Here is a 25,522-nt window from a genome sequence, read left to right on the forward strand (position 1 = left end):
GCCATTATAATCGCCAAGACAATACGATTACGATTTGGTTCGATTATTATCAAGACGCTTTTTTAACTAATATAAATTGATATAATCTTTGATACTTATATATAAACATCTCATTTAAATAATTAAAATTATTGCAAAAAATATTACCTCAGCCAGGATTTGAATCTGGAACCTCCCTCATTCCGTGATGGGTGTCGTACCAATTCGGCCACTGAGGCATGTGGTCGCCTAGCACGTGTTCAGCGTGCGACCCTGTGCCCGAGCGGTGGGGCAGCCCCCACCACACTCGCGCTTGGGGTATAAATAGAGGACTTGTTTCGAAATCGACGATAGGAGCTGCGGTGGGGCATTGTCTGGTTCGCTGCGTCACGCTTGATATTCGAGTTGGTGCTCTCTTCAAGATTCTTATATACGGGCGGTGCCTTCCCCGACCTCTGTGGCTCCTTGCCTCTGCTTCGGTGTGGAGAAGAATCTGGATTCTTCGCCTGGACACCCCTCCAGCTCGGAGGGTAGGCTGCATACGAAATCTTCGCTCAAACGCAAGGTACTCGACGATGAAGCGCTGACTGCATCCTCAGGATTTGACAAACTTCCTCGTATTGAGGATACTGACAACTACACTCAAGGTAAATTTGCTACCAATAATCGCTTTCAATCTTTGGCTGATGCGGTTGATTTGAATGACGAGGCCGGGGAGTCCTGCTTAGGACTGCATGTCTCCGACCCCGATAGTAATCGTGTGCACGCTCATCAAGCCAGCGATGAGACGATTCAGGCTTATATTAATCCGAAAACAACTAGGAAGCCTCCCCCTATTTATCTCGTTTCGAAGATAACAAATTACACCGCTTTTATCGATTCACTAAAGATGGATGTCGGAGAGAATTTCCATGTAAAATTCCTTGGAAATCAAGTAAAAATCCAGTTTTTCAAAACTGACGATTTCACGGCTTTCAAGAAGTTCGCAATCGCAAGTAATTATTCTTTTCACACCTACTCTCTGCCGGAGGAGAAAACAACCACGGTCACCTTAAAGAGTCTGCTAAATATCCTTAACCTCACGATCACAAACGAATTAAAGAAGCTCGGCATAGAAATCAACTCATGTACAATGCTGAATGAAAATAGCCTGTATGTTACTTATAAAATTAATCTGAGTTCTAAATTTTCTTTGGCCCAATTATGGAAAATCAGATTCTTGTTCTATTCAAAGATATATTGGGACAAATACATTAATAGAAAAATCGTACTACAATGTTACCGATGTCAGGCCTTTGGCCACACCTTTACGAACTGCTTTAAAAGACCTCGTTGCGTCAAGTGTGCCGGAAATCACATAACCTCAAGCTATAAGAAGGATTCGGGCTCTCCGGCTAAGTGCGTGAATTGCTCCGGGGATCATCCGGCTAGTTTTTCTCAATGCCCGTCGTATTTGAAGTTTCTCGAGAAGCGGACGGCCTTGAATCGACCCTCTGGTCTGGCAAACAACCCGCATGCTAACAATAAAAACTTGCACGCTCTTTTCCCCTCCTCAACTGTAACTGCTCCTTTGCTTTCGGATACTCTGACTGTCTCTAAGATAAATAAACCTACCCAATATTTGCCTCCGAAAACATACCTCGAGGCCTTGAATAATTCTCGTAGTAATGCGCGCTCTGCTGCGTCGGAGGACGTGGCCAATTTTAATTGCCTTGTTTCTGAGATTAAGAAACTTAGCCAGTTGGTGAATATTAATACAATGCTCTCAGTTATTAGAGATCTGAATAAAAAGTTGGCCACCTGCTCTGATGGCCTTAGCAGATTACAGGCGTTTGTTGAGACGGCCGAGGGTATCTGAAATGCCTCCGCTCGCTATGCCTCTTAAGATTTGCTTGTGGAATGACACAAGCATAAACAATAAAAACGCAGAATTCCATCATTTTCTTCTCACCAACAGTGTTGATGTTGCTATGATCACGGAATCGTGGCTGCATCCTAGTACAAAATTGAATTTTTCGGGTTATAAAATTGTACGCTCAGATTCCCCGCGCGTTAAGTGTGGGGGCTTGGCCATTATCGTCAGTGACTCGCTGCGCTTCCATACGCTGCCTGCTCCGGTTTTGAACGGTTGTGAGTTGCTGCTGATCAGGCTGTTGTCCGGTCTAAATTTCTCTCTGGGTGTAGCGTACATCTCCCCCAGCGTTAAATTTGATGTTAATCTTCTCACATATGTTTTTAAAGATCATCATCAATTATTGCTTGGCGGAGATTTTAATGCCAAGCATCGTTCATGGAATAATTTTACAAACAACAGTCGAGGCGTTCAACTGCTTAATTTTATTAATAACAATAACTTTAATCTGATACATAGTCCAACCTATTCCCATAAAGTCCAACAAAGATATCCTTCGAATATTGATTTTTTCATAGCTAAAAATGTTAACAATAACTATTCTTGTCTCACTCTAAACGACTTATCTTCCAACCACTTTTCTATCATATTGGCTCTTGACAGCTCTACCATCGAGAAAAAATCTTTTAAATCTTACAAAGTTAACTGGAATAAATTTAAGTCTTCTACTTCGAAATGGAAAATAATTCACAATTTATCTAATGAAACTGAAATAAATCTTTGCATAAATAATTTACAGCAGTTTCTTTGTCGCACTTTTAGGCAATCTTCTAAATTATTAGATTATAATTTAAATTATATCACTGATGATCCTTCAGTGGCTGCGGATCTCAATAAATATATTAAACTTTGAAATTACTATCGTCGTAAATTTCAGCGTTTTGGTTTAGAAAAGTTTAAGCGATATCGCAATGGTCTCACATCCATTATTCATAATATGGTGTGTGATGCTAAAAACAAGAAGTGGTCTGAACGATTTTCGGGGGCCAAAACTAGTGATAATAGTATCTGGAGTTTAACCAAATCTCTCCAAAGAAATAAAACTCCTGCGCCTCCCTTTTTCCTGGATAACGGCGTGTTTGCTTACGACCCCGGTGAAAAACCTCAGCTTTTGGCTCAAAACTTTTATAAAGTTTATCAGGACGCTGACGGTCTCACTTCCCCTCACGAAGCTGTGGTTAACGAATTCGTTAATATTTTGGATGATTCCTCGCCTAATTGTAACCTTGAGTTTATTACTCCCCGATTAATTTACAATATTATTAAAACTTTCCCTAACAATAAAGCCCCTGGTTCTGACAAAGTCACCACCTCTATGCTTAAGAACTCATCCTTTATAATTATCTTACAAATTTATTATATAATAATTTTATATTCCTTTCGATCGTGTTACTTTTCATCCTGCTGGAAAACGGCAAAAGTCCTTGCCTTTCCTAAACCTGGCAAATCTCAATCCTCTCCTACAAATTATAGGCCAATTAGCCTCTTGAGCTCACTCAGTAAAATCTATGAGAGGGTTTTGTTAACTCAAATTAATTCCTTTCTCTTTAAAAACAGAATTATAATCAATGAACAATTTGGCTTTAAACCGCGACACTCCACTGTTCAGCAGCTTCTCAGAGTAACAGAGGCTTTTGCAATGAAAATTAATAAAAAGCGTAGTTCAGCCATGGTGCTGTTGGATATCCAGAAGGCCTTTGACTCCGTCTGGCATAAGGCTTTATTGTATAAACTAAATCTTTTGAGTTTGCCTTTGTATATTATTAAGATTTTACGCTCATATCTTCAGGATCGTTCCTTTTTTGTCTGTTTCGAGGAAAATCAGTCTTCCGTTTTTGATATTCCTACCGGGGTACCGCAGGGCTCCATCCTGGGACCTGTGTTGTTTAACATCTTCATCAATGATATACCTAGAAATCCTAAAACCTGCTTGGCGGTGTACGCGAACGACACCGCCGTTTACACGTCGCGGTCGTCGTGGTGTCCGGCGTTACTTGTCCTTAGGTTGCAGGAGCACGTTGATGCCATCGTTCAATTCCTTCGGGAATGGAGGATGGTCATCAACAATGAAAAAACAGAGGCGATTATTATTACCCGCAAGGTATTCTCAATGCCTCCATTGATTAAGATGGGAAATTTCGATGTTCCATGGTCTAAGGTGGTTAAATACCTAGGAGTAAATATAGATACGGGTCTTTGTTGGGGTCCTGCTGTTAGTGATAGAGTCTCTAAAACTTATGGCGTTCTGAGGAAGATTTACCCTCTTATTGCAAGGGGGAGTGATCTCTTACTAGAATATAAACTGCTTTTGTATAAGACTTATGCCAGACCAGTTATGCTTTACGCTGCTCCTGTGTGGGCCCCTGTGGGTAAAACTTACTTCAAACGTTTGCAAATTTTGCAAAATAAATCTTTTCGAATTATACTGAATCTGCAGCGTGGCACGCGGGTCGCTGACCTTTAGGCTCAGGCTCAGATTCAACCTGTTAGCGAAGTTGTTGCCGATATGATCAATAAGGCGTACAAACCGGAACATGATAATCCGTTTATGTGACGTTGGCAACTACGACACTGATGATATTCTTATGAAAATAAGATGTAGATTGCCCAAGCATTTCTTACAGGATTAGATGTAATATATTTTTTATTATATTAATTTCCTTTCACCTTTACTCCCTTCTTCCCCTTTTAAATTGCTTGACATGGGTTTTTTTGCAAGTTTTTCCCAAATGCTTTACTCTGGAATGAAACGCTCTTCCAAGATTTACTTGTCAATGTATTTATTATGTGTTTATGCTATATGCGGGTTGTAGGCTAGCTCCTGGGTACCGCAACGTAGGACATTGGATCAACAACAACAACAACAACAACAACAAAAAATCGACGATAGCAACAATTTGAAATAACCATTATGAAAATGTGCCCTTGAGTGTTCAATGGCAATCAGTGGGAATGTATGGTTGCCCTACAGTTGCAATGCCAATTATATGAAAAAGTTAATGGAAAATATTGAGTGGCAATAAGATGAATAGAAACGCAATGGCAAAATTCGAATGACAACTTTTTCCATACAGGCGTAATGGAAACTGCTAATGACTTATGAAGGTTAAAACTTGTGTATGGAACTTGCAATGCAAATTATATGGAAAAGTAAATGGGAAATATTGAGTGGCAATAAGATAAATGGAAACGCAATGGCAAGATTTGAATGACAACCTTTTCCATATAGGCGTAATGGAAACTGCCAATGACTCATGAAGGATAAAATTTTGCAGACTCCACGATATCCCTTTTTCGCGGGAATCCTTATGCGCCTAAGATAGCCCTAAGATTAGAATAAACAAGCCGAGTACGGACGGTTATCGATCGGGGTGAGGTTAGATCTCCTCGCATTCCTTTTTTTTATGATCAAACCACCTATTTGCTTGGGCAACTGAAAGCAACCTCTCAGATGATAAATTGCTAACAGACGGGAGATTGGTGACCAGATTCTCTTCAACCTCGTCTGGCCCATAACTATAAATCCGGCGACACAACGCGCAGAAAGGAGCCTTAACTTCAGACGAGGGATGATGGGGATCTGTATTATATCGCGCGACTCACTCAAAACTGGCCGTGCGATGTTCCGACAAACAGAAACGAAACCTAATACGTGCTTTTAGAAATCTCAAGAGCACGTGGCGGAAGTTTCTGTTTGCAATAAAACTGCACTTAAAATTGAAAAGTATGGATCGTCTGTCAACGTAGAAACAGGGTCGCGAGATAAGTAAGGAACCCTAATAAAAGAGAAATCGGCGATAGCCAAAAAACAAATGCGTCACTGGAAAGAACCGATGGGTTACACCCCCAATAAGACAGTGGGGCCTTAAGAGGGGGCTCACCAATAGAAAACCGGAATAATCGATAACCGTCTCTAGCTTTCTAGGATAGGCGTAAACTCAAATCTACCTCTTGGGCAAGAAACATCTCGCCCAATAAAAATTCCTTTAAATAATAATTAGAAACATCCCGCCAACCAGAAATCTTTTAAACCAAAACCAGACACATCCCACACAAAATCCACCCCTTCCATCCTTCGAACCTTCCTATTTAAATCGCGACGTCGCAGGACTAGGCGCAGAGAAATTTTCTCAGTTCGAGTCTGCATTGCTCGGTATTTCTGAACCTCATTCGTTTCGAGTCTCAACTCCGCGTTTAGAGTCAGTGCAGCAGATCCAACGGACCATCAGTCGCCCCGACTCACCCACCGACGAGTCTAACGATTATTTCTGAGATAAGGCCACTTGTTTGAACTCAAGTCATCAAGTAGTGTGTCCCGTAATTTTCTTGATCCTTTTTTTCCGCGTTATTGCCCCCCCCCCCTTCTTAAACGGTCTATCGATTGTCGGACCTCCGGAAGCTCATTATATATTTGGGGCCGGTCAGTGTAGACATCAGGTTCCCAGCGGTCGTTGGCGTAGTTGTGGGCCTGACTTGCCTCCCGGCGTCTCGTCGCTGTCGTGGACTCAGCTGGTCCACTGACCTCCCTGAGCTTATGCTCGTGGGTCGGTTAGTGTAGGCATCGAGTTCCCAGCGGTCGTTGGCGTTGTGGCAGGCCTGACTTGGCTCCAGGCGTCTCGTCGTTGTCGTGGGCCCAGACTGTCCACTGACCTCCCCCCCCCCTAAGCTCGACGATTTCTTTTTGTTCGCTTCCGACCGGGTCCGAGAGAGATCGACTAAATAAGTAAATATTTCTAGTGGACCCGAAAGTCCTAGCCCCTCAAGGACCGAATCTCCGCACAATCAGGCGACATAGAAATCGCCAGAACAAGCGGGCGCGACGGGAGGTCAAACTCCCCCGGGAGCAGCTCAACGCCGGTCCTCCGCGACTCGCCACCCCACCGCCCTTACTAGCTTTTACGGAAGAACCCGGTTGTTCGAACCAGAATTGTCCCGCTACCATCCTGCCCTATCGCCCAGTCGTCCTACCCTCTCGCCCAATTGTCGAACATCGCCCTATTTACCGCGTGGCTCCGTTTCGCGTGGTCCCCGTTAATCCCGATCCAGTCCGTTTCTTAGAACCTCCCGATTCCCCCTCTTCTTCCCGAAGTCCGTCCCCAACCTCCTCGACTGCCTCGACCCTCGATCCCAAGACCATAACATTAGATTAATAACTATAGAAATTAACCTTTATTTTTCATATGTTTTAACTTCATAATTTAAATACACTTTAATTTTAAGGCCGACTTAAATTAATTTACACACATACACAACACTTCACTAAATTCATGTAATCTCACTACTAATTCCGATTGTAATAATAGCGTACAGGATGTTCATTATCAAGTAGGTTTTTCCTTAAAGATCTTGCCCGATCACCCCCGCACCTATGTATTACCCGCGAGAAATACACACACATGTTACACCTACATTTAATACATTTACCCTTTATCTGGATTTATTTATTATTTGTACTATTGCCTGATTTTTTTTTCTTTACTTGATGTCATTAGTAAATTCTATGTTAATTTGTAATAAATGTTTTATTTATTTCTAAGATAAACTCGAATGTTTCTTTCATTAAATTGAGACCTCATCCTACCATCCACCTCTCGAAATTGCACGAGGTCCGATCCTGAGTTAAAGGGATTAAATTCTCTGACTCGAAAAAGGACCGACGATCGCACCGCTCACGAAAGGCGTCCTAAGGTCTTTACAGACGTTGACCCTTTCTGAGTCATAAAAGTGCGTTTGGCTCGCCCCACGCGTCTCCGAGCGCGTACCTGCGAGCGACATTTGTAAGTATCTAGCTGCGTCCTCCCTTTCCCCGACCTCTCTGGCTAGCCTTTTCCTTGCTTCCCAGATTTTCACATCCTAATCCCGGGGTTGGACGTAACAATTTGTATGGAATTTTTCTACCTTCAGCCAATGTTGTTCAGTGTAAATTGTAATGGAAATTCGTCAATGGTAAATGTGGCGGTTTGCGCCACCGTGGTACATAGCATCATCATCACGCCCGCGCGGTAACTGTATTACCGGCAGTTTGCATCGACGTCGCTAGGCGTCGCATCGGTCATGCATCCTCTCAAATTCAAGGTTCGGCACGGACTGGTATATGTATAAGGCCTCTACGGGACCGAGGCAGATATTTTCAGGCTCTAGTCGCCTAAGGCAAGAGCTCCTATTAGATTGTCCGTTGAACCAAAAGCAATGGGAAATGAAGGCATTTATATTAAAGACAAAATAATACCATTTATTAAAATGCTATTGAATTCTTATTGTTCCAGGCGCAATGAAAATAAAGGCATTTTTGCCAAAGATAAAAATTTCCACACAAAATCCCATTGGTATTGCCAGTGTTAATATCAATGGCAATACTAATGGCAATACCAATGGCAATACCAACGGCAAAACCAGTGGCAATACCAATAGCAACACCAATGGGATTTTGTGTGGAATTTTTTATCTTTGGCAAAAATGCCTTCATTTCCATTGCGACTGAAACAATGGGAATTTAATGGCATTTTTTAATGGCAATGAAGGGCACATTTTTATAAGGGAAGCGCCGTAACGCCGGCTCAGACGTCGCGAGCGCGATCGGGGAGAGCGCGACAGTCAGCGAGCGCGGCAACGGTGAAGCACCGGCCCTAGCAACTGTTGTTATTGGTCGTTTTCATCTTGAATTTGTTTGATCGTTTTCGTTCTCGCGAGTTTTGAAATCGACATCGAGAAAAAAGAGTGAAGCGAGACGGATTGAGTGCGCGTATCGTCGCGAAGAAAACTTCTCACGTTGATTGTGCGGTTTGCATCCCGGAGCGAGGAAACACTTGTAGAATCTTCGAGCAGAAAGCAGAGTTTCGACGGAGCTGTGGCGGAAATCGACAAGGCCAGACGGGACGCTCTGATGCCCCGGCTTTTCCTCTTTCGCATCCTGCCTAATTACTCCCAACCGATACGTCATCGAGACGCCCGAGAGTTCTGACGTCGTTGCTTCCAACCTCGAGAAAGATCTCAGGTTTGATTGCTTGATACGATTGCTGTGCTAATTCGAGTAATGCTTATGCGGCATTTCCCGCCATTATTTACCGCGCGGCTACGGCGGCTACGTAGTCGACGTGGTGCTAAATATCCGCGTTATATGTATTGTAAGAATAAAGGATGGGTCGAACCGGCCACGTTTTCTTGATACGTATATTTTCTCAGTACATGTGGATACCACAACGGTCTGAATCGTAACTTAAAGGAAACATAACTTCACGTAATACATAACTTCGTGTAATCGTAATTTAAAAGAAACAACTTCGCGTAATACATAATTTCTTAAACCGTAATACATAAAAAACGACTTAGGATAACTTCTCGAATGCGTGACTTCTAATAATGCACGACTGACTGACTTGTCCTCTCGCGCGCCAGGACGATTCTAGAAAAGATCCCCGCGCTAGCTGCGCTGTGTAACAGTCGACGGCCAATAACCGCGCTGCCACCGCCGTCACCCCATCTCGCGTCTCTTACAGTATATACATTTTGTGTGCGGGCGATCTCAGTTTTTTTTTCATTGCGCGTATCCATAGCCGGTTGTGGCATTGTTTTTTTTTTTTTTAAATTATTATTCGCGGTATTACGTGCAGTGCTTGTGCGGTCATGTTTCGCCAGTTCTTCATTACGCGTCTGCGTGATATGTTCGACATTGCTTTATCTCTCAATACGATATCCGCGTTGCAATGTACAATTTCGTGTACGGGTGACCCGGTATTTTCCCTTTACGTACGTGCGTTGTTTCTTTTCGACATTGTTTGTATGCGGGCGACTCCGGTATTTTTCCATTGCGTGAAGTCCACCAAATACGAGTATTTTCATATGCAACCAAACATTAGTTAATTATCCCTTGCGAATGTTACATATTTTGCCCAGCGTTGTTCACTTCAAAGTCTGCTTACTGCATTATCACTTGTTCACCACTAAACGATAATTCTATTCTCGCACAGAGATTCCTTGCGTATGCAGACGAGAAGGTTGTGAGTAGATCGAAGATTCGCTACGAACGAGATATCCGCAGAGTCACACATTTGAGGTCTTGACGGGCAACACGACGTTGCAAGATTACCGCTTGGCTTTGCGATCAGCACGACGTTGTTGCGATGGACAACAGATGTCCTTGCGTACGCCTTTATAAAAAGGTGATCGAGCAGCACGAGACTACGATGTGAGATTCAAGCTTCTTACGTGGTGACGAACAGCTCGAGGTTGTATGGGAGATTTTGAAGAACTGTTGTTTTTACGCTACTTTGATCTGATAACCACGACTGTTAATTTACGTTACTCTGTTGATACCCGCGATTGTTTGATACACTACTTCTGAGATTACCACTATTCCCTTGATAACCGCTCAGCTCAACGAGATCAACTGCGCGCTAGACATCCTTGCTCTGCGCGCCATCATCCTTGCGTTCTACGTTCTTGTCATCCTTGTGATCTGCGCGCTAGACATCCTTGCTCTGCACGCCAATCATCCTTGCGTTCTACGTTCCTGACATCCTTGCGAACTGCGCGCTAGACATTTTTGCTCAGCGCGCCATTCATCCTTGCGTTCTACGTTCCTGACATCCTTGCGAACTGCGCGCTAGACATCCTTGCTCTGCGCGCGATTCATCCTTGCGTTCTACGTTGCTGTCATCCTTGCGATCTACGCGTTTGTCATCCTTTTATGCTGCGTGCCATTTATCTCTGCGTTCTACATACTGAAGCTCTTTCCCTGACGTGCACCAGATAACGCCTTTTTTTTTAGGTCCTTTTACTCCAGATTTATCTCTCAATATCCTTGGTTTATAAAAACCTGTCTATCTTGTCTACTGTTGCCATTTCTGATTTCTGATTTCACTCGGCACAGATTATCATCACACAACAGGACTCGAGCCGGCTCGAATCACCATTCCTGTCCGGCTTCTGCTCCCGACACGACCACTCTCCGAGACCGCTCACTAGGTTGGGTGCCCCCAACTTCTTCTTCCGTACAGAGAACGGGCGCCCCCGTTCTTACCTGGGTGCCCCCAGGGTACGGGCCTCCCCAGCTGGGTGCCCCCAGTTGGTTCTACCTTCCCTCTCTTGCCTCTGAGTCGGGCGCCCCCGACTCTTTCCGCCGTACGGAAGACGGGTGCCCCCGGTGTACGGGCCGCTCAGTCGAGTGCCCCCGACTGAGCTCTTGACTATCTGACCGTCCGTATAAGGCAACCGTGCCTCCGCGAATCCGTCCGCGTAACCGTACCAGTCCGTATAGATATAAGTCCGCGTAGATATAAGCCGTACTTGTCCGCGAGCCCGCATAAACACGAGTCGTGACACTGCTCCGCGCTTCCGCGTCTGTCTGCGAGCATATCCGCGATCAACTGCGAGTCGGCTGAGCCAGCGTCAACGCCCACACCTACACGGCGAAGCGACACACAAACACACACACACACACACTCACGCCTTCCATCTCATTGTCAGTGTACGACAAGGAAAAGAATAAAAGATATTTTGTAAAACTAACCAGTGTCTCCACGTTTTCTCATCCTAGCCCGGCGAGCTAATTCCGTGCGAGAAAACGCGAACGTTACATTATTCCAACCATAGTAACTGCGCGCCGACAAATCGTCAGACTTGAAACACAATTTTGGTTGGCGTAGTAAATTATTTTTTTAATAAACATAAGTAGGGGAGCAATGGGTACTCCGAGCCAGGGATCTCGGGTTGCGGTTAGCGGGGTCGGGGGGGGGCTTCGCTGCCGCGGGGGGAGCGCCGTAAGCGGTGGGCGAGGGGGTCGAGGGACGGTGTTAAGGGTCACCGGTGGGAGGGCTATGCGGGGGGAAGAGAAAACTTTACGAGAGAGGGAGCGCGACGCGAAGGGAACACTTTATGTAAGGTTGGGTGTGGCAGGGCTGCCAACGGGGGTTCGGCGCGGGACAGGGCCGCCAACGGGGGCTCGTTGCGGGGATTTGGGCGTTTTCCGAGGGGGCGCTCGGAGCGGCGCTCGCGCCGTTACCGATCGTTTTGGAAAATCGCGGGCCAAATATATTTTTTGTTTGTTTTTTATTCTCTTTATTCGTCGTCGTCGCTCACGCGCGTTCGTTTTTTCCGAGGGGGCGCTCGGAGCGGCGCTCGCGCCGTTATCGACCGTTTTGGAGAATCGCGGGCCAATATATTTTTTGTTTGTTTTTTTCTTCTTCGTCGTCGTCGTTCGCGCGCGTTCGGGCGCGTCCGAACTCGTTCAAACTCGTTCGAGGTCGTTCCTCTGGACGTTTGGGGGGGTGGGGAGAACGACGCGTTCGAGGTGGTTCGTTTCGCGGGGGGGTCTCGCGCGCCCGTCTTCGTCGTCGTCGTCGTCGTCGTCGTCGTCGTCGTCGTCGTTTTTTTCTTTTTTACTCTCGGACCGAAGGTTGTTTCGATCCGCGTCGCGACGGGCAGAATGTGGTTTTCCTGCCCATCCCGACGTATCAAGGTCAATGGAGATGACTCATCTCTTCGTTCGATCGATTCGTACGATTTGCGATGATTTATTTTTAACGCGGTTGCTCTCGTCGTTTCCTCCTTTTTGGTTTGCGGTTTTCCTCCTTTTGTTTTGTAATTTTCCTGCCCATCCCGACGTATCGAGATCAAAAGAGAGAAAGAGATGACTCGTCTCTTCGTTCAATCGATTCGTACGATTCGCAATAATTTTTTTAACGCGCGTTCAAACTCGTTTGCGGTCGCTCTCGTCGTTTCCTCCTTTTGTTTTTTTTTTTAATTTTTCGTCGGAGGATGCGGTGAGCGGTTGTCATTATTCTGGGTTTTTTTGGAGGATGCGACGAGCGGTTGTCGTCATTCCACAAAAAACGCGTCCGGCAGGGGGGTACGTCCTCCGTTGAGACGACGAACGGGGGGGGGGGGGGTATAAATTGAACGGGCGCGCGAACGGCGCGGCAAACGGTCATTTTCTACGAGGATTCTAGAGCGCGGTTGAGAGTTAATATATTTGTAAAAAAAAATACGGTATGGGAACGGACGGACGCTATTGCTCGTCGATGGTGCGTTTGCTTCGCGGCAGAGAAGTCGGATTTCGAAACGTACTCGCTGGCACTGACACGTGGTGTCCCAAGCATTTTGTATTGCATGTCACTAGAACTGACGTTGGCCTATTGGAAACGAGCTTTGTTTACAGTGTGGAGGGAAGTGTAAAATAAAATGGGGTCTGCCAATATTTGTATCCCCATTCACTCGGGGGATTCTAAGTTAATGTGTTTTTCTCTCTTAACGTAATATGAGCGACGGTTACGCGGAACTTTGCAAACCAACGTTCGATCCTGAAATCAGGAAACCGATCGTGAAAATCAGCGAACCGTTCGTAAGGAACGAGCATCTGTCCCCAAGGGACGGGGATCCGTCCCCGAGGGACGGGGGTCCGCGGCACGTCGACCTAACAAGATATCTGATTCGTCGCGAAATCGGAATCGCCGATCTCCGATCTCAACGGAGGTTTCTCGATCCTCATGATTACGCCGAAACATTTATGTGGCGGACTGTAGATGGAGATGAGTATTTTGATTTCGACGCGTTAATGGTACAAATGTAGCATCAGCGACGCGTATTTGAAAATGAACGATCGCCGCGATCACTCGTCCGCGGAATCGGACGACGACCTGCTCTGTCGCGAGCCCATGCCAAAGTTTTCGTCCGAATCGGACGACGAATCGGCGAGGGTCGTCGCGTCGTCGTCGTCAAACGCGCGCGCGTCGGTGGTGAGAGAAGACGCGCGATGGAATCTGGCTACCCATCATCTGCGAAGGGAAATCGGAGCGCGAAATATTCGCGAGCGAGAGTGGATAGAGACGACGGTGGCAAACTCCGCTAGGGCGAACGACTATATGCGCTGCCTGCCCGTCGAGTATTATCTTTATTGCGAGACGTTGTACGGAGGAGAGAGGATACGTAGGATTCAAACCTACAGGTCTCGTCGTCTCTTTGCTCGAGTGAGATTCAACGTTCCCGAGGGCAAACTCTTCTGGATGCGATGTGGAACGAGTGCGACGAGTTGCTCGCCGCGGACGTCCGCGACGCGGACGGGTACCGCGCGTGGAGACGGCGATGCGACGAGTGACTCCGTCTCCTGCGGGAGGAGTGTCGAGTCAAACGCTCCGGGAGGCGAGGAAACACGGGAGCCGTTACCAGAGCGGCGGCTCTAATAACGCGATTGGAAGGTTCGAGGGAGGATCTGCGTCGACGATTCGAACGCGCCGTGGGTGCCGGTTTGGACGGCGGAGACGGCGGAGGATTTTCGTGGATCGAGATTGATACGGCGTTCCGACGCCGCGTACTGACCGGCGCTGTGACAAACTTGACGTACATCGAACCCGCGCGATTTCTCGAAGACGCGAAGGGCACCGTGCTTGAAAAAGTGCGAGATAATATGACCAGATACGGGTGTCTGAAGATTAACGTCATATTCAACGGGGAATTCGTAGCGGACGTTAAGACCGACGTGAAGAGTATTGCTACGCGGAACGAACAGCTCCTCCCGGAGTCCGATCTGGGCGAGTAGTACGATAGGCACGTGCGCGACGCAATTCTAACGCGGTTGGACGAATTTCAGGAACGCGACAGCGGATGGGCGCTGTCGCGAATACTGTATCTAATGGTGAACGTGAACAAATGTAATCCCATGCGCGTGGGATGTTGGATGAAAATACCGCTGGGTATAAGACACAAACAAGTGGTTGTCAACGTGCGATCGGAGAACGACGCGTGTTTTGCGCGCGCGGTGGTCGCCGCTCTGTATCCCGACGAGCGGCACGCGGAACGATGCGGCTCGTATCCCGATTACGCGACGGTGCTGAATCTCGACGGGATCGATTTTCCCATTGATCTGAAATAAATCGGAAAATTTGAACGTCAGAACGACGTATCGATCAACGTGTTCGCAAATCGGGACGGAATTGAAAAGAAAGCTAAGTTCGGACGGGGCGCCGGCGACAACGCGATCGTGCCTCTGCGGTTGACCGACGATAAGAGGGACAAGCACGTAAATCTGTTGTATCTGCGCGATACGCTGCGCGGCGTCAACAGGGGCCATTTCGCCTGGATAAAGAATCTGTCGCAATTGGTGAATTTGCAATTGACCGCGAAACGGTGCGCGAAGCACGCTGGCGATCGGTAGGTGAAAGAAATGAAATGAAATGAAATGAAATGAAAAAAAATACACGAGAAACAAGGAAAAAGACGAGGTGTTATTTTATATACGGATAGTAATCGCTCGCATGTAATTTCGCAGATGTTTACACTATTTCTATGCGCAAGAAAAGTTGGCCGCCCACAGCGTTGACTGCGGCCGAATGAACGACTGCGCCATCCTTTTCCCGAACGAGAACGACAAGTGGCTTTCGTTCGACAATTACGACAAAAAGGAGCGACTTCCCTTCGTGGTGTACGCGGATCTGGAGTGTGTTCTCGAACGACGGGAGAGGGAAAACGTCGAAGGGGGTGCGAAAACGGAAAGATACGCTTATCAGCGTCACGTACCGTTCAGCCTGGGCTACTGCACCTACGACGATACCGCGTCCGCGTACAGATGTTATCGCGGCAAGGATTGCGTTTCGTGGTTCGCAAACGAACTTCGCGTTCTCGCGCATCGCGTTAAAAATAAATTTTCCACCAATGTAGCGATGGTAGAACTTACGAAAGACGAGAAGCGCGAATTTCGGCTCGCGACGCGCTGTCACGTGTGCGGGAAATCACTTAACTGGACGCTACAGAGGTCCGGCGCATTCTCGTTGCAATTTGAATTACAGAAACGTTTACGTGATTCCCCTGTTCTTTCACAATCTGTCGGGTTACGACGCGCACTTCGTCGTCGAGAAAATCGCGAACGATTTCGAAGGCGGGGTCGATCTGCTGCCGCTCACGAAGGAAAGTTACATATCTTTCTCGAAGACCGTTAAGGAGGGATGGGGGATGGGATCGGTACGTGAAGCTTTGATTCGTAGACTCGAATAAATTTTTAGCGGCGAGTATCGAAACCCTGGCGTCCTATCTAAACAAGGACAAGCTGAGAATCACGCGTTCCGAGTACGCGGATTTGAGCGCGGATGATCTCGATCTGCTCACTCGCAAGGGAGTATTTCCGTACGAGTACGTTGACAGCGTGGACAAACTGCGGGAGACCGAGCTTCCGCCGCGCGAGGCCTTTTACAGCTCCCAGACCGACGAGACTGCGAGCGAGAGCGACTAGGAGCACGCGACGAGGGTCTGGCGACGTTTTCGCGTGCGAGATCTCGGCGAGTACAGCAATCTGTATCTCAAGACCGACGCGCTTCTTCTGGCGGATATACTTGAAAATTTTCGGGACGCGTGTTCGGCGAGTTACGGGCTCGATCTCGCGCATTATTACACGTTGCCGGGGTTCACGTGGGACGCCATGCTGAGGTACACCGGCGTGCGTTTCGAGCTGCTCACCGACATTGACATGGTGCTGTTCGTGGAACGCGGAATACGCGGCGGCCTCAGTCAATGTTCGCTCAGGTACGCGTGAGCCAACAACAGGCACGTACCGACGCACGACTCGTCCCAGCCCACTACGTATCTCATGCATTACGACTTGAACAATCTGTACGGCTGGGCTATGAGCGAATCGTTGCCCTACGCGAATTTCCAGTGGCTCGACGACCCTGAGAATTTCGACGCGACGACCGTGCCCTCGGACAGCGACGTCGGTTACATTTTGGAAGTGGATCTCGAGTACCCGCGGGACCTGCACGACGCCCACGCGGGTCTGCCGTTGTGCCCGACGCGCGACAAACCGCCCGGCAAGCGACAGGAGAAACTGCTCGCCACTCTCTACGACAAATCGCGCTACGTGACGCACTATCGAAACCTGCAGCAATGTCTGCGACTAGGTATGCATCTGACGCGCGTTTGTCGCGTGCTGCGATTTGCCCAGTCGCCGTGGCTTTGCGTCTACATCGAGTTGAACACCGCGCTTAGGACGCGCGCGAGCAACGAGTTCAAACGGAATTTGTACAAACTGATGAACAACGCCGTCTTCGGCAAGATGATGGAAAATGTGTGCGATCACGCGGACGTGCGTCTCGTGACACGATGGGATGGGAGATACGGCGCGGAGGCGTTGATCGCTAAGCCGAACTTTCACAGCAGAAGCGTCTTCTCGGAGAATCTGGTGGCGATCGAGCTGCGAAGGCTCGAGGTAAAATTCAACAAGCCTATCTACGTGGGTATGTCTATTCTCGAGATATCAAAGACGCGTCTCTACGAGTTTCACTACGACTACATGCTGCCGCTCTATCGCGACCGTTGTCGAATTGCCTACACGGATACGGACAGTCTGATCTATTCACTGGAGTGCGAAGACGCGTATGAGCGTATGAAACGCGACGTGCACAGGTTCGACACGAGCGATTACGCGGAGAACAACGCGTCTCGCCGGCACGGCAATCTTCGCGCGACTGTACACCGTGCGCAGCAGTTTTTCAGCGACGGTGGGGCGTCACGTCCGCCGGACGCATTCGGATTGTTCTGTGTCTGCGGCGATTGTAATTCGACAAGAGGCGCGGCAGCGAGTCTATCCATCTGTACGATCCCTGGAGCGTGAAGAGCTTCCACATGTCGTTTTTCAACGTGTGATTGAATATCTCCACCACCGACGCTTTTATCACCGAATACGTGGAATAGTGTTTCACCTCGCGCTCGTCGAGGATTTTGCGCACGTCGGCGCAGTAGAATTCCTTTCCTTTGTCCGTTTGCAGATTCCTGGGGTGTCGCGCGTCCTCGCGAAAGATGTTTCGGAGAGCTGTCGCGACCTCCTTTCCGCCCTTGCTCTTGAGCGGGATCGCCCAAGCGTACTTGCTCAGCACGTCGATGACCGTCAGAATATAATTGTGACCCGCGTTCACGCGCGAATAGAAGCGCATCTCGACCACGTCGGCCTGCCACAGGTCGTCGTAACCGCGCACCACGACGCGGCGGCGAGGAAAGTTTTTTCGCGCCGGCGCGTGCAATTCTTCCACGAGTTTGCGTTTTTCCACGCTCATTTTTGTTTGATAATCTGTAAAACGGTTTTGATCGCGATGAGTTCAACCTCGAGCTTATCTGTCACAGTAACGAACTCTTTTTTAAATTCTTTTATCGCGTCACTCAAAGTCTTTCTGAGCTCCGCGATTGCTCCCTCGACGAAGCTCCTGTTGACCGCGTCGGCGCCGACCTCCGGCGCAGCTACGCGTCGTATCTTGCGTCCCGACGCGTCGTAGGAATCTTGAGCGTTCAAACAAAGCGCGACGTTTTCCAGCGCCGCGATTTCGTTTCCCAATTCTCGGATCGCGTTGTTATTCTTGATCTCTTCGATCAAAACGCTATTCAGTTGCCCAATCGCGCCCTCTACGTAGCTCCTGTTTGTCGCGTCGGTGCCGACCTCCGGCGCGGCTAAGCACCGTATCCTGCGCTCCCTCGCGTCGTAGGATTCCTCGTCCAAACGGAGCGCGTCGTTCCTCAGCGACGCGTTTTTCTTCTCGATCTCACCGGTCACGACTTTCTTGAGCCGTTCGATTGCGTCCTCGACGTAACTTCTGTTCGTCGCGTCGGTGTCGATCTCCGGCGCGGCCACTCTTCGTATCTTGCGCTCCCTCGCGTCGTAAAAATCTTCGCTCACGAAGAGCGCGTTGTTGCGCGCGTAATTGCGCAGGGACTCGATCGAGGAGCGCAATCTCACCGCGGACGCACCGTCTACTCCGTCGCCGCTGCCCCGATTTGTCAGAGACATGCCGAATTTTTTCACGGACATCGCGCTGGTGGGCGCGCGACTCGCACTGACGTCGCGACCGACGCGACCGATCAATTTATGACGAAGCCGGCCTCGCGATGTTCCTCGATTATCGACAGGATTTTGTTGTCGTGAGCGTCGTTGCCGGCCCGACGAGAGGCGTCCAGCAGTCGAAGTCTATCGACCAGTTCGTTGGGATCGTCTCAGTGAACGTAATCGACAGCGTTGTCGGTCAGTCGCATGGCCGACGGTAGCCCGGCACCCTTCGTAGTCCCAATTCTGTGAGACGGGTTTACGAGCGGCGCTATTATATTTTTGTACTTTGGTCCCTTTTGCCCTTGACGGGATTGTCGGCTTTGCCACCGCGTTTGTGAGCGCTGGTGGAGAAATGTATACTCTTGTACGTTAGTTTGTCCTTCTCCGTGTAGATTTTAGGGTCGGGTTTTCCTATGAAAATCAACTCGTACAGGCCGCACGTGCCTTTGTACCGTACACCGTCGATGACCATGGAGTCATCCGGGTTCACGTCGAATTGTTTGTTACCCAGCATCGTGCCTTTCTTGCCGAAATGCACTCTGTAAACGATGTCGATCTTTTTGTTTATGTCGCCGCCCAGAAGAGCGCCCAAGTATTCCCGCCCTAACGGTCCTAGTTGGCTATTCAGAGCGTCGCGACCTTCCGCCGTACTCAAAGATTTCCTGACGGACTTCTCCAATGTGGGAGGCGGAGTCGTCGTCTCCGAGACAATCTCGCGTTCTCTGGGTAAAAACTGGACCGAATCGCCGCGGATCGGCGTGGAGCTCGTCATGGTCGTCGTGGGAGCCGAAATCAGCCGCGCCGCACGCGGCTCTCTTTTTTCCGCGGTCGTCGTCGTCTTGATCGGCGTGGCAAAAACGTCGTCGTCCTCCCCGTAATCGCGCTCTAGATCGGCGCCACCGTCGTCGTCGTTCTCGCTGTCCTTCTTTGCTCTCTTTGTCGCTTTCATTTTTCTCGCGAACGCAAAGCCACCGCCGTCGTCGTCGTCAATCTTGCCCGGTCCTTTATTTGTGCGTTCCACGTCGTCGGCGAGTCGTTTCAGAGGTCAGACGATAGGCTCGTACCTCTGTTCCAGAGCGATTTCGCTCTCCATTTTTCCGGCCCTGAGAGCGGCGTACTTTCTGCGAATCGAAGCGCGCGTTTTGGCTATCTCTCGCGCGGTCCTCTCTTCCGCGATCGCGCTCATACTCGCGTCGTTTGACGAAGCGCACTGATTGGCTCTACAGCACGGCGAAGTCGTGGAAGCCCCGTCTGTACCGTCCGCCTCGCAACGCGCTGTCCTTGTCTATCACGGCAAAACCGTAGGTGCGTCGCCAACACTCGCGACAGAAGGCGCGAAACTCGTCGTACGATATATCGATGTTCACGTGATCGTCGTACACGTGTCGCAGATTGGTGCCGTCCTGCCTGAACAAGATCAACAGATTTGCGTTGTCGCGCACGAGATGTTTCGGTATTTTGGCGTACGTCTGACAGAGATAGAAGCAATCGATGTTCAAATGTCGACCCATGGAAAAATACTCCCTTATTCTGTCCTGCTTGTCGCAGGCCACGTCGTCGAAAACGAAGACCGAGTCGGGAAGTGCCTCGTCGGGCGGAACGACGTCGCAATTGCCGGAAAACGCTCGATAGCTGATCTCGTCCATAGGCTCGAACAATCGTTTGAGGTATCGATACATCGGTTGTTGCAGATATTTCGAGTACACGTATACGTTTTCGAAACGTAGACCGTGCGGTTGTTCCAGCAGACTCAGCAGAACGTTCGTCTTGCCGCAATTGGAGGGACCGCAGATGATGCAACAGACGACGTTCGGAAGAAGAGGACCGTGCCTGCGCGATTCTCCGTTTCTTCTCTCGGTCGAGCTTGACCCCGCCGACGTTTTGCGATTCAGATTCGAGACTCCTATCGTCGCCGTCGGTCGCACGAATCGCATGTTTGCCCTCTCTCTCTTTCTTTCTCAGGTTTTTCCGCTCGGTTCGTTCGCGATGAGTCTCTCTCAATCGCCGAAAAAAAAAGAAGAGGGAAGCGCGGACGTCGTTTCGTTTCGTCGCGCGTGCGCAAACGCCTTGCGCGCGGGTATAAGTAGCGCGAGGCTTATTCCGTAGGAAAAAAAAATTTATTTTCTAAAAGCAACAAATCGTTCGCGCGCATCGACGAGATGTCTCACAGTAGTGTGTTTCCCATACTGGTGGACGGTTACGAAATTCTCAATCTAACGGTGGAGGAGTTGCAATACGTTCCGAAGGTCCTTTTGTTGCGTCAACTTGGGAGATACGTGCACCTGTTGTGGGACCGTTTGCCGGAACATATACGAGCGGATCCCGAGGTGCAGAGAAGAAGCGAATCCTCCTCCGCGACCGAATGCGCGGCACCGGTCTGTTCAATCGCGCGATAAACGCTCTTCCCTTCGAACTGCACATACCCGGTTATCAGTTTTGCGGGCTCGGTACGCGTCTAGCGAAAAGACTAGCGCGCGGCGAAGAAGGCATCAATCCGTTGGACTCGGCGTGTCGGGAGCACGACGTCGCGTATTGGCGAAGCGGCGAGCTCACCGAGCGACATGTCGCCGATTGACGGCTCGCCGAGAAGGCGTGCGAGCGCGTCACCGCAAAGGATTCCACGGCCGGCGAGAGACTCGCTGCGGCGGGCGTATGGGCGGCTATGAAGGCAAAGACGAAGCTGGGCATAGGTATGGAACGCAAAAGAAAAACGAGGAAAAGAACGGGATCGAGAAGAAAAGCGAAGACCGGAAGGAAGAACGAGAGGAAGAAGCGGAGGATACTTCCGACGGCGAAACGCGGCGGCTTTTTGCCCTTTCTACCGATGTTGGGCGCTCTCGGTTCCTTGATCGGTGGCGCGGCCGGCGTGGCCAAAGCGGTGAGCGCCAACAAAGCGGCGCAGAAGCAATTCGATGAATTGCAGCAACACAATCGCGCGATGGAGGGTCGTGATTTGTACCTCGCGCCGTATAAGAAGCGCGGAGGTGGCGCAAAAAGATTCAGCGAAAAAAAAACCTCGCGTAAGAAGGCGAGGTTAGCGCGTCTACCTCCGTACGGCGTCACGACTGACGAGAAGCTCGATCGAGCGGCGCGTCGCCTGCGCGTGCCGTTCTTCCGCGGGGTGTTTATGCGCGACGCTCTGCCGACGAGGGTGCGATGCGTGGAGTGCGGCATCGTGAACCTCGACGACGCGGTGGGCCAGGGCACGCACTGGGTCGCTTACGCGAAAAAATGGAACTCGGCGATCTACTTGGACGCCTTTGGAAATCTCCGTTCGCCGAGGGATCTCGCGTGGTATCTCGACGACGGTGGCGGCGAGAGCGCGATCGTGACGTACAATTGTCGCGCGTTCCAAACGTTCGATCAGAGAATCTGCGGGCAGCTGTGCCTGCGATTTCTCCGCGAGATCGATTGGGGGAGCGGCGGAAGATCAACGTTCTTTCGCGATGTCGCTGACTCTCACGTTGACCGCGACCAGCAGCGTTCTCACGGCGAGTCACTTTCCTGCTTTAGATCTGAGCGACGGCGATTATAAGCTGGGATTGGCGACTTTTGAGACGTACAATTCGATACCGAACGTTACGTCAGCGAACAATCGCTTCTACTTCGGCGAGGACGACCGGAGAATCGTCGTTCCGTAAGGATCGTACGAGCTGCGAGCCGTGAGCAGATATCTGCGCGCCGCTCTTCTCTATCGCGAACGTCGCGAGAGGGAAAAAATTAAAGAAAAGGGAGAAAAACCGAGGACCGACGACGCCGGACGGGCGACAGAAAAAATCCGAACGGAGAAGGACGAAGACGACGACGACGAAGTTTATAGCGTATACGAGAACGAAGACGACGACGGTGACGGTTATGACGTGTACGAGAACGACGACGGTGGCGACAGAGTACTCGCTCTTCGCGCTAACGAGAATACCATGAGGAGCGAGATAAAGTGCGCCTACCGAGTGAATTTTACAAAACCGAACAACATCGGTTCTCTCTTGGGTTTCTCGAGAGATCGTATTCTAAAACCGAACAAATGGTACGTTTCCGACGGACCCGTCGACGTCATAAGCGTGAACATAATTCGCATCGAGTGCAGCATCACCGCGGGAGCGTACAGCAACGGACGCTCGGTGCACGCGATACACGAATTCGCGCCGAAAGTTCCACCGGGATATAAACTGTCGAAGACCCCGACTCAGATCATTTACCTTTCGATCGTCGCGCGAAACGTTACCGATATCACGGTGCGAGTCGTGGATCAGAAGAATGGCTTGATCGACTTTTGCGGCAAGGAGATAACGATCAGACTGCACGTACGTCGTCGTCACGGTTAGTGTGTGTGTGTGTGTGTGTGTGCGCGCGTATCCCTGAAGAGAGAGCGAGAGGAGGGATGCTTGTTCTGAACGGATCTAGCGCAAATTGTGCGAACGAGCAAGCTAACCCGTTGTACGACGAGATCAATAGCGCGTGGAAGAGAAGAGGCGGGTGAGGAAAGAGAGCCGTTCTCAGCGACGCCAACGTCAGGTTCCTACGATCGCTGGGTCTCGCCGTGAGAAACGCGTCACCGTCGAACCGTTTCTACCTCGAAAGGAAAAATCATGGCCGACATCCTGAGTATCGGCGGTGAGCCGATCTTCGACGAGCGCATCGTCGAAATCGAGACTCACACGTATAACCCGTACGTCAACACGACGTTCGGACACAACGACGATATACGAATACCCATACAGCAGCAGGATCTGTATACGCTGCCGTGAGACAATTTCCTGTACGTCGAGAGACGACTCAACGACGACGGCGCGACGAATGAGGAACAATACGCGAAATTAGTCAATAACTGCGTCGCGTTTATGTTCGACGAAATTCGATACGAGCTCGACGGCGTAGAAATCGATCGGTGTAGAAACGTCGGCATAACCAGCACGATAAAGAACTACGTGTCGCTGACCGTCGAACGAGCCAAAAAACTGCAGAACGCTGGATGGAGTTATCCGACAAGCGAATCGAATCTGAACAACGCGTCGCATCAATTCAACTTTTGCGTACTTTTAAATATTCTTGTGGGTTTTTGCGAGGACTACAGACGCGTGGTGATAAACGCGTGATACGAGCTTATCCTGATACGCTCTCGTAGCGACCACAACTGCGTCGTAGATCCGAAGAAGACCGTGCCGAGAGATCCGGCTAAGGATCCTAAAATTACGTTGTTGAAAGTGCAATGGCGTATGCCTCACGTGGCGCTGAACGACGTGACTAAATTATCGCTGTTGCGAACGTTGGAGAGCGGACGATTTCTGAGCGCGGGCTTTAGCTTTTGGGATCTGTACGAATTTCCCCTGCTGCAGAGCACGACCAAGCATTCGTGGGCCGTGAAAGCCGCGCCGCAATTGGAGAAGCCGCGATACGTCATATTCGCGCTGCAGACCGGACGGCGAAACGAATTTGCGGGCGACGCCTCGAGGTTCGATCATTGCGCGCTCGCCAACGTGAAATTGTATCTCAACTCGGAATTCTATCCTTACGACGACGTGAACGTGAATTTCGAGAGCGACAAGTTCGCCGTGCTGTACGAGATGTACGCGAAATTTCGAGGAGCGTACTATGGGAACGGTCGCGACGACGCGCTCTTCTCTCCGCGCGAATTCGCGCGGGTAGCTCCGCTCGCGGTGATCGATTGTTCCCGTCAAAACGAATCGGTGAAGAACGCCACCGTGGACGTGCGCATCGACTTCGAAAACAAGGAAAACGTTCCGCCGAAAACCACAGCTTTTTGTCTCATCGTTCACGATCGCGTCATCAAGTACAGTCCGCTGACCAACGTGGTGCGCAAAATTATCTAACAGGAAATCCCGGGAAACTGAAAATGCGATTGCGAAGATACCTCATCCGGGAAATGGAAAAATGTAATTGTGTGCGTGTTTTTTTCCCGGAAACGAGGAATATATAAATTTGCGGGCTCCTTCCATCGTTTCTCAGACTCTGTTAGGAACGAGCAACTTAAACGAACGTCTGTTCTTTAATTTTTTCCAACGCGCGCCGACGCAATGGCAACAGCGGCAACGACGACGACGATGATCTTCGTCGACCTGCAAGGATTCACGGTGGGCGACAGATTCGTCGCGAAGGAGGTGGCCGTGCTGCGAAGCGAGACGCGCGTGCTCACGCATCACGTGTTTTGCGCACCGATGAGTTGGAATCTGCTGACGAGCTCCGAGAAAGCGAGGGCCAGTTGATTGATAGCGAACCATCACGGCCTTCGTTGGGAGGACGGCGACACGGACTATCGCCAGGTGAAGACGATCGTTCGACGCGCGGTGCGCGACAACCTGGACGAGTTGCGCGAGACAGAGGAGACGCCCAACGCGCGAATATACGTGAAAGGTCCCGAGAAGAAGAGATGGCTGCAGGAGATTCTCGGCGACGTCGACGCGACGATTGTGACCGTCGACGCGGAGTACGAGGACGTCGATCGGTTGGAGTCTCTTCGCGCTGATCGCGCGTTTCGCTGCCGGCGTCACCAACGGTGCTGCGCCATAGAGAACGTGATGAAGTTGCGCGATTGGTGGATCAAGCGACGCGAATGTTTCGCCAGCATCAACTCCGCGAATTTAAATACTTTATTTGTGTAAAAAAAAACGTTATATATTATTGGTTTAATATACTTTCATTTTTAATGTATTAATCGTTTTATCTTATTGCGTTGCTTGTTTTTTTATTTCGTATATATTGTGTTTAATCGTTTATTTTACTCCATTGTATCATATATATCTTTTTATCTATATTTTATCGAATATAGATCGACGTAAAATCTATGACAAACGGTGTTCTTTTTTTCGCAAATTATC

General features: G+C 49.5%; 1 protein-coding gene across 1 annotated transcript; it reads left to right on the top strand.

The window, feature by feature from the left end:
* The first annotated feature begins 14,291 nt into the window (after positions 1–14,291).
* LOC143906623 (uncharacterized) lies at positions 14,292–16,109 on the top strand. The gene is made up of 6 exons (XM_077422819.1): positions 14,292–14,363; positions 14,475–14,711; positions 14,778–15,034; positions 15,153–15,443; positions 15,670–15,791; positions 15,883–16,109. Exons 1-6 carry the CDS (start codon positions 14,292–14,294, stop codon positions 16,107–16,109), a joined length of 1,206 nt encoding a protein of 401 aa, XP_077278945.1.
* The last annotated feature ends 9,413 nt before the right edge of the window (positions 16,110–25,522 follow it).

This window comes from Temnothorax americanus, unplaced genomic scaffold (genome assembly GCF_048541705.1).
Source record: "Temnothorax americanus isolate GAGA-0224 unplaced genomic scaffold, ASM4854170v1 Scaffold74, whole genome shotgun sequence".
Lineage (NCBI taxonomy): Eukaryota > Metazoa > Arthropoda > Insecta > Hymenoptera > Formicidae > Temnothorax > Temnothorax americanus.

Coding starts and splice junctions, on each gene's coding strand:
- LOC143906623 (XM_077422819.1), top strand. CDS start 14,292: ATGACCAGATACGGGTGTCTGAAGATTAACGTCATATTCAACGGGGAA. Junction 14,712..14,777: donor CGTATCCCGATTACGCGACG/GTGCTGAATCTC, acceptor TTTGAACGTCAG/AACGACGTATCGATCAACGT. Junction 15,444..15,669: donor TACGACGATACCGCGTCCGC/GTACAGATGTTA, acceptor TTTGAATTACAG/AAACGTTTACGTGATTCCCC.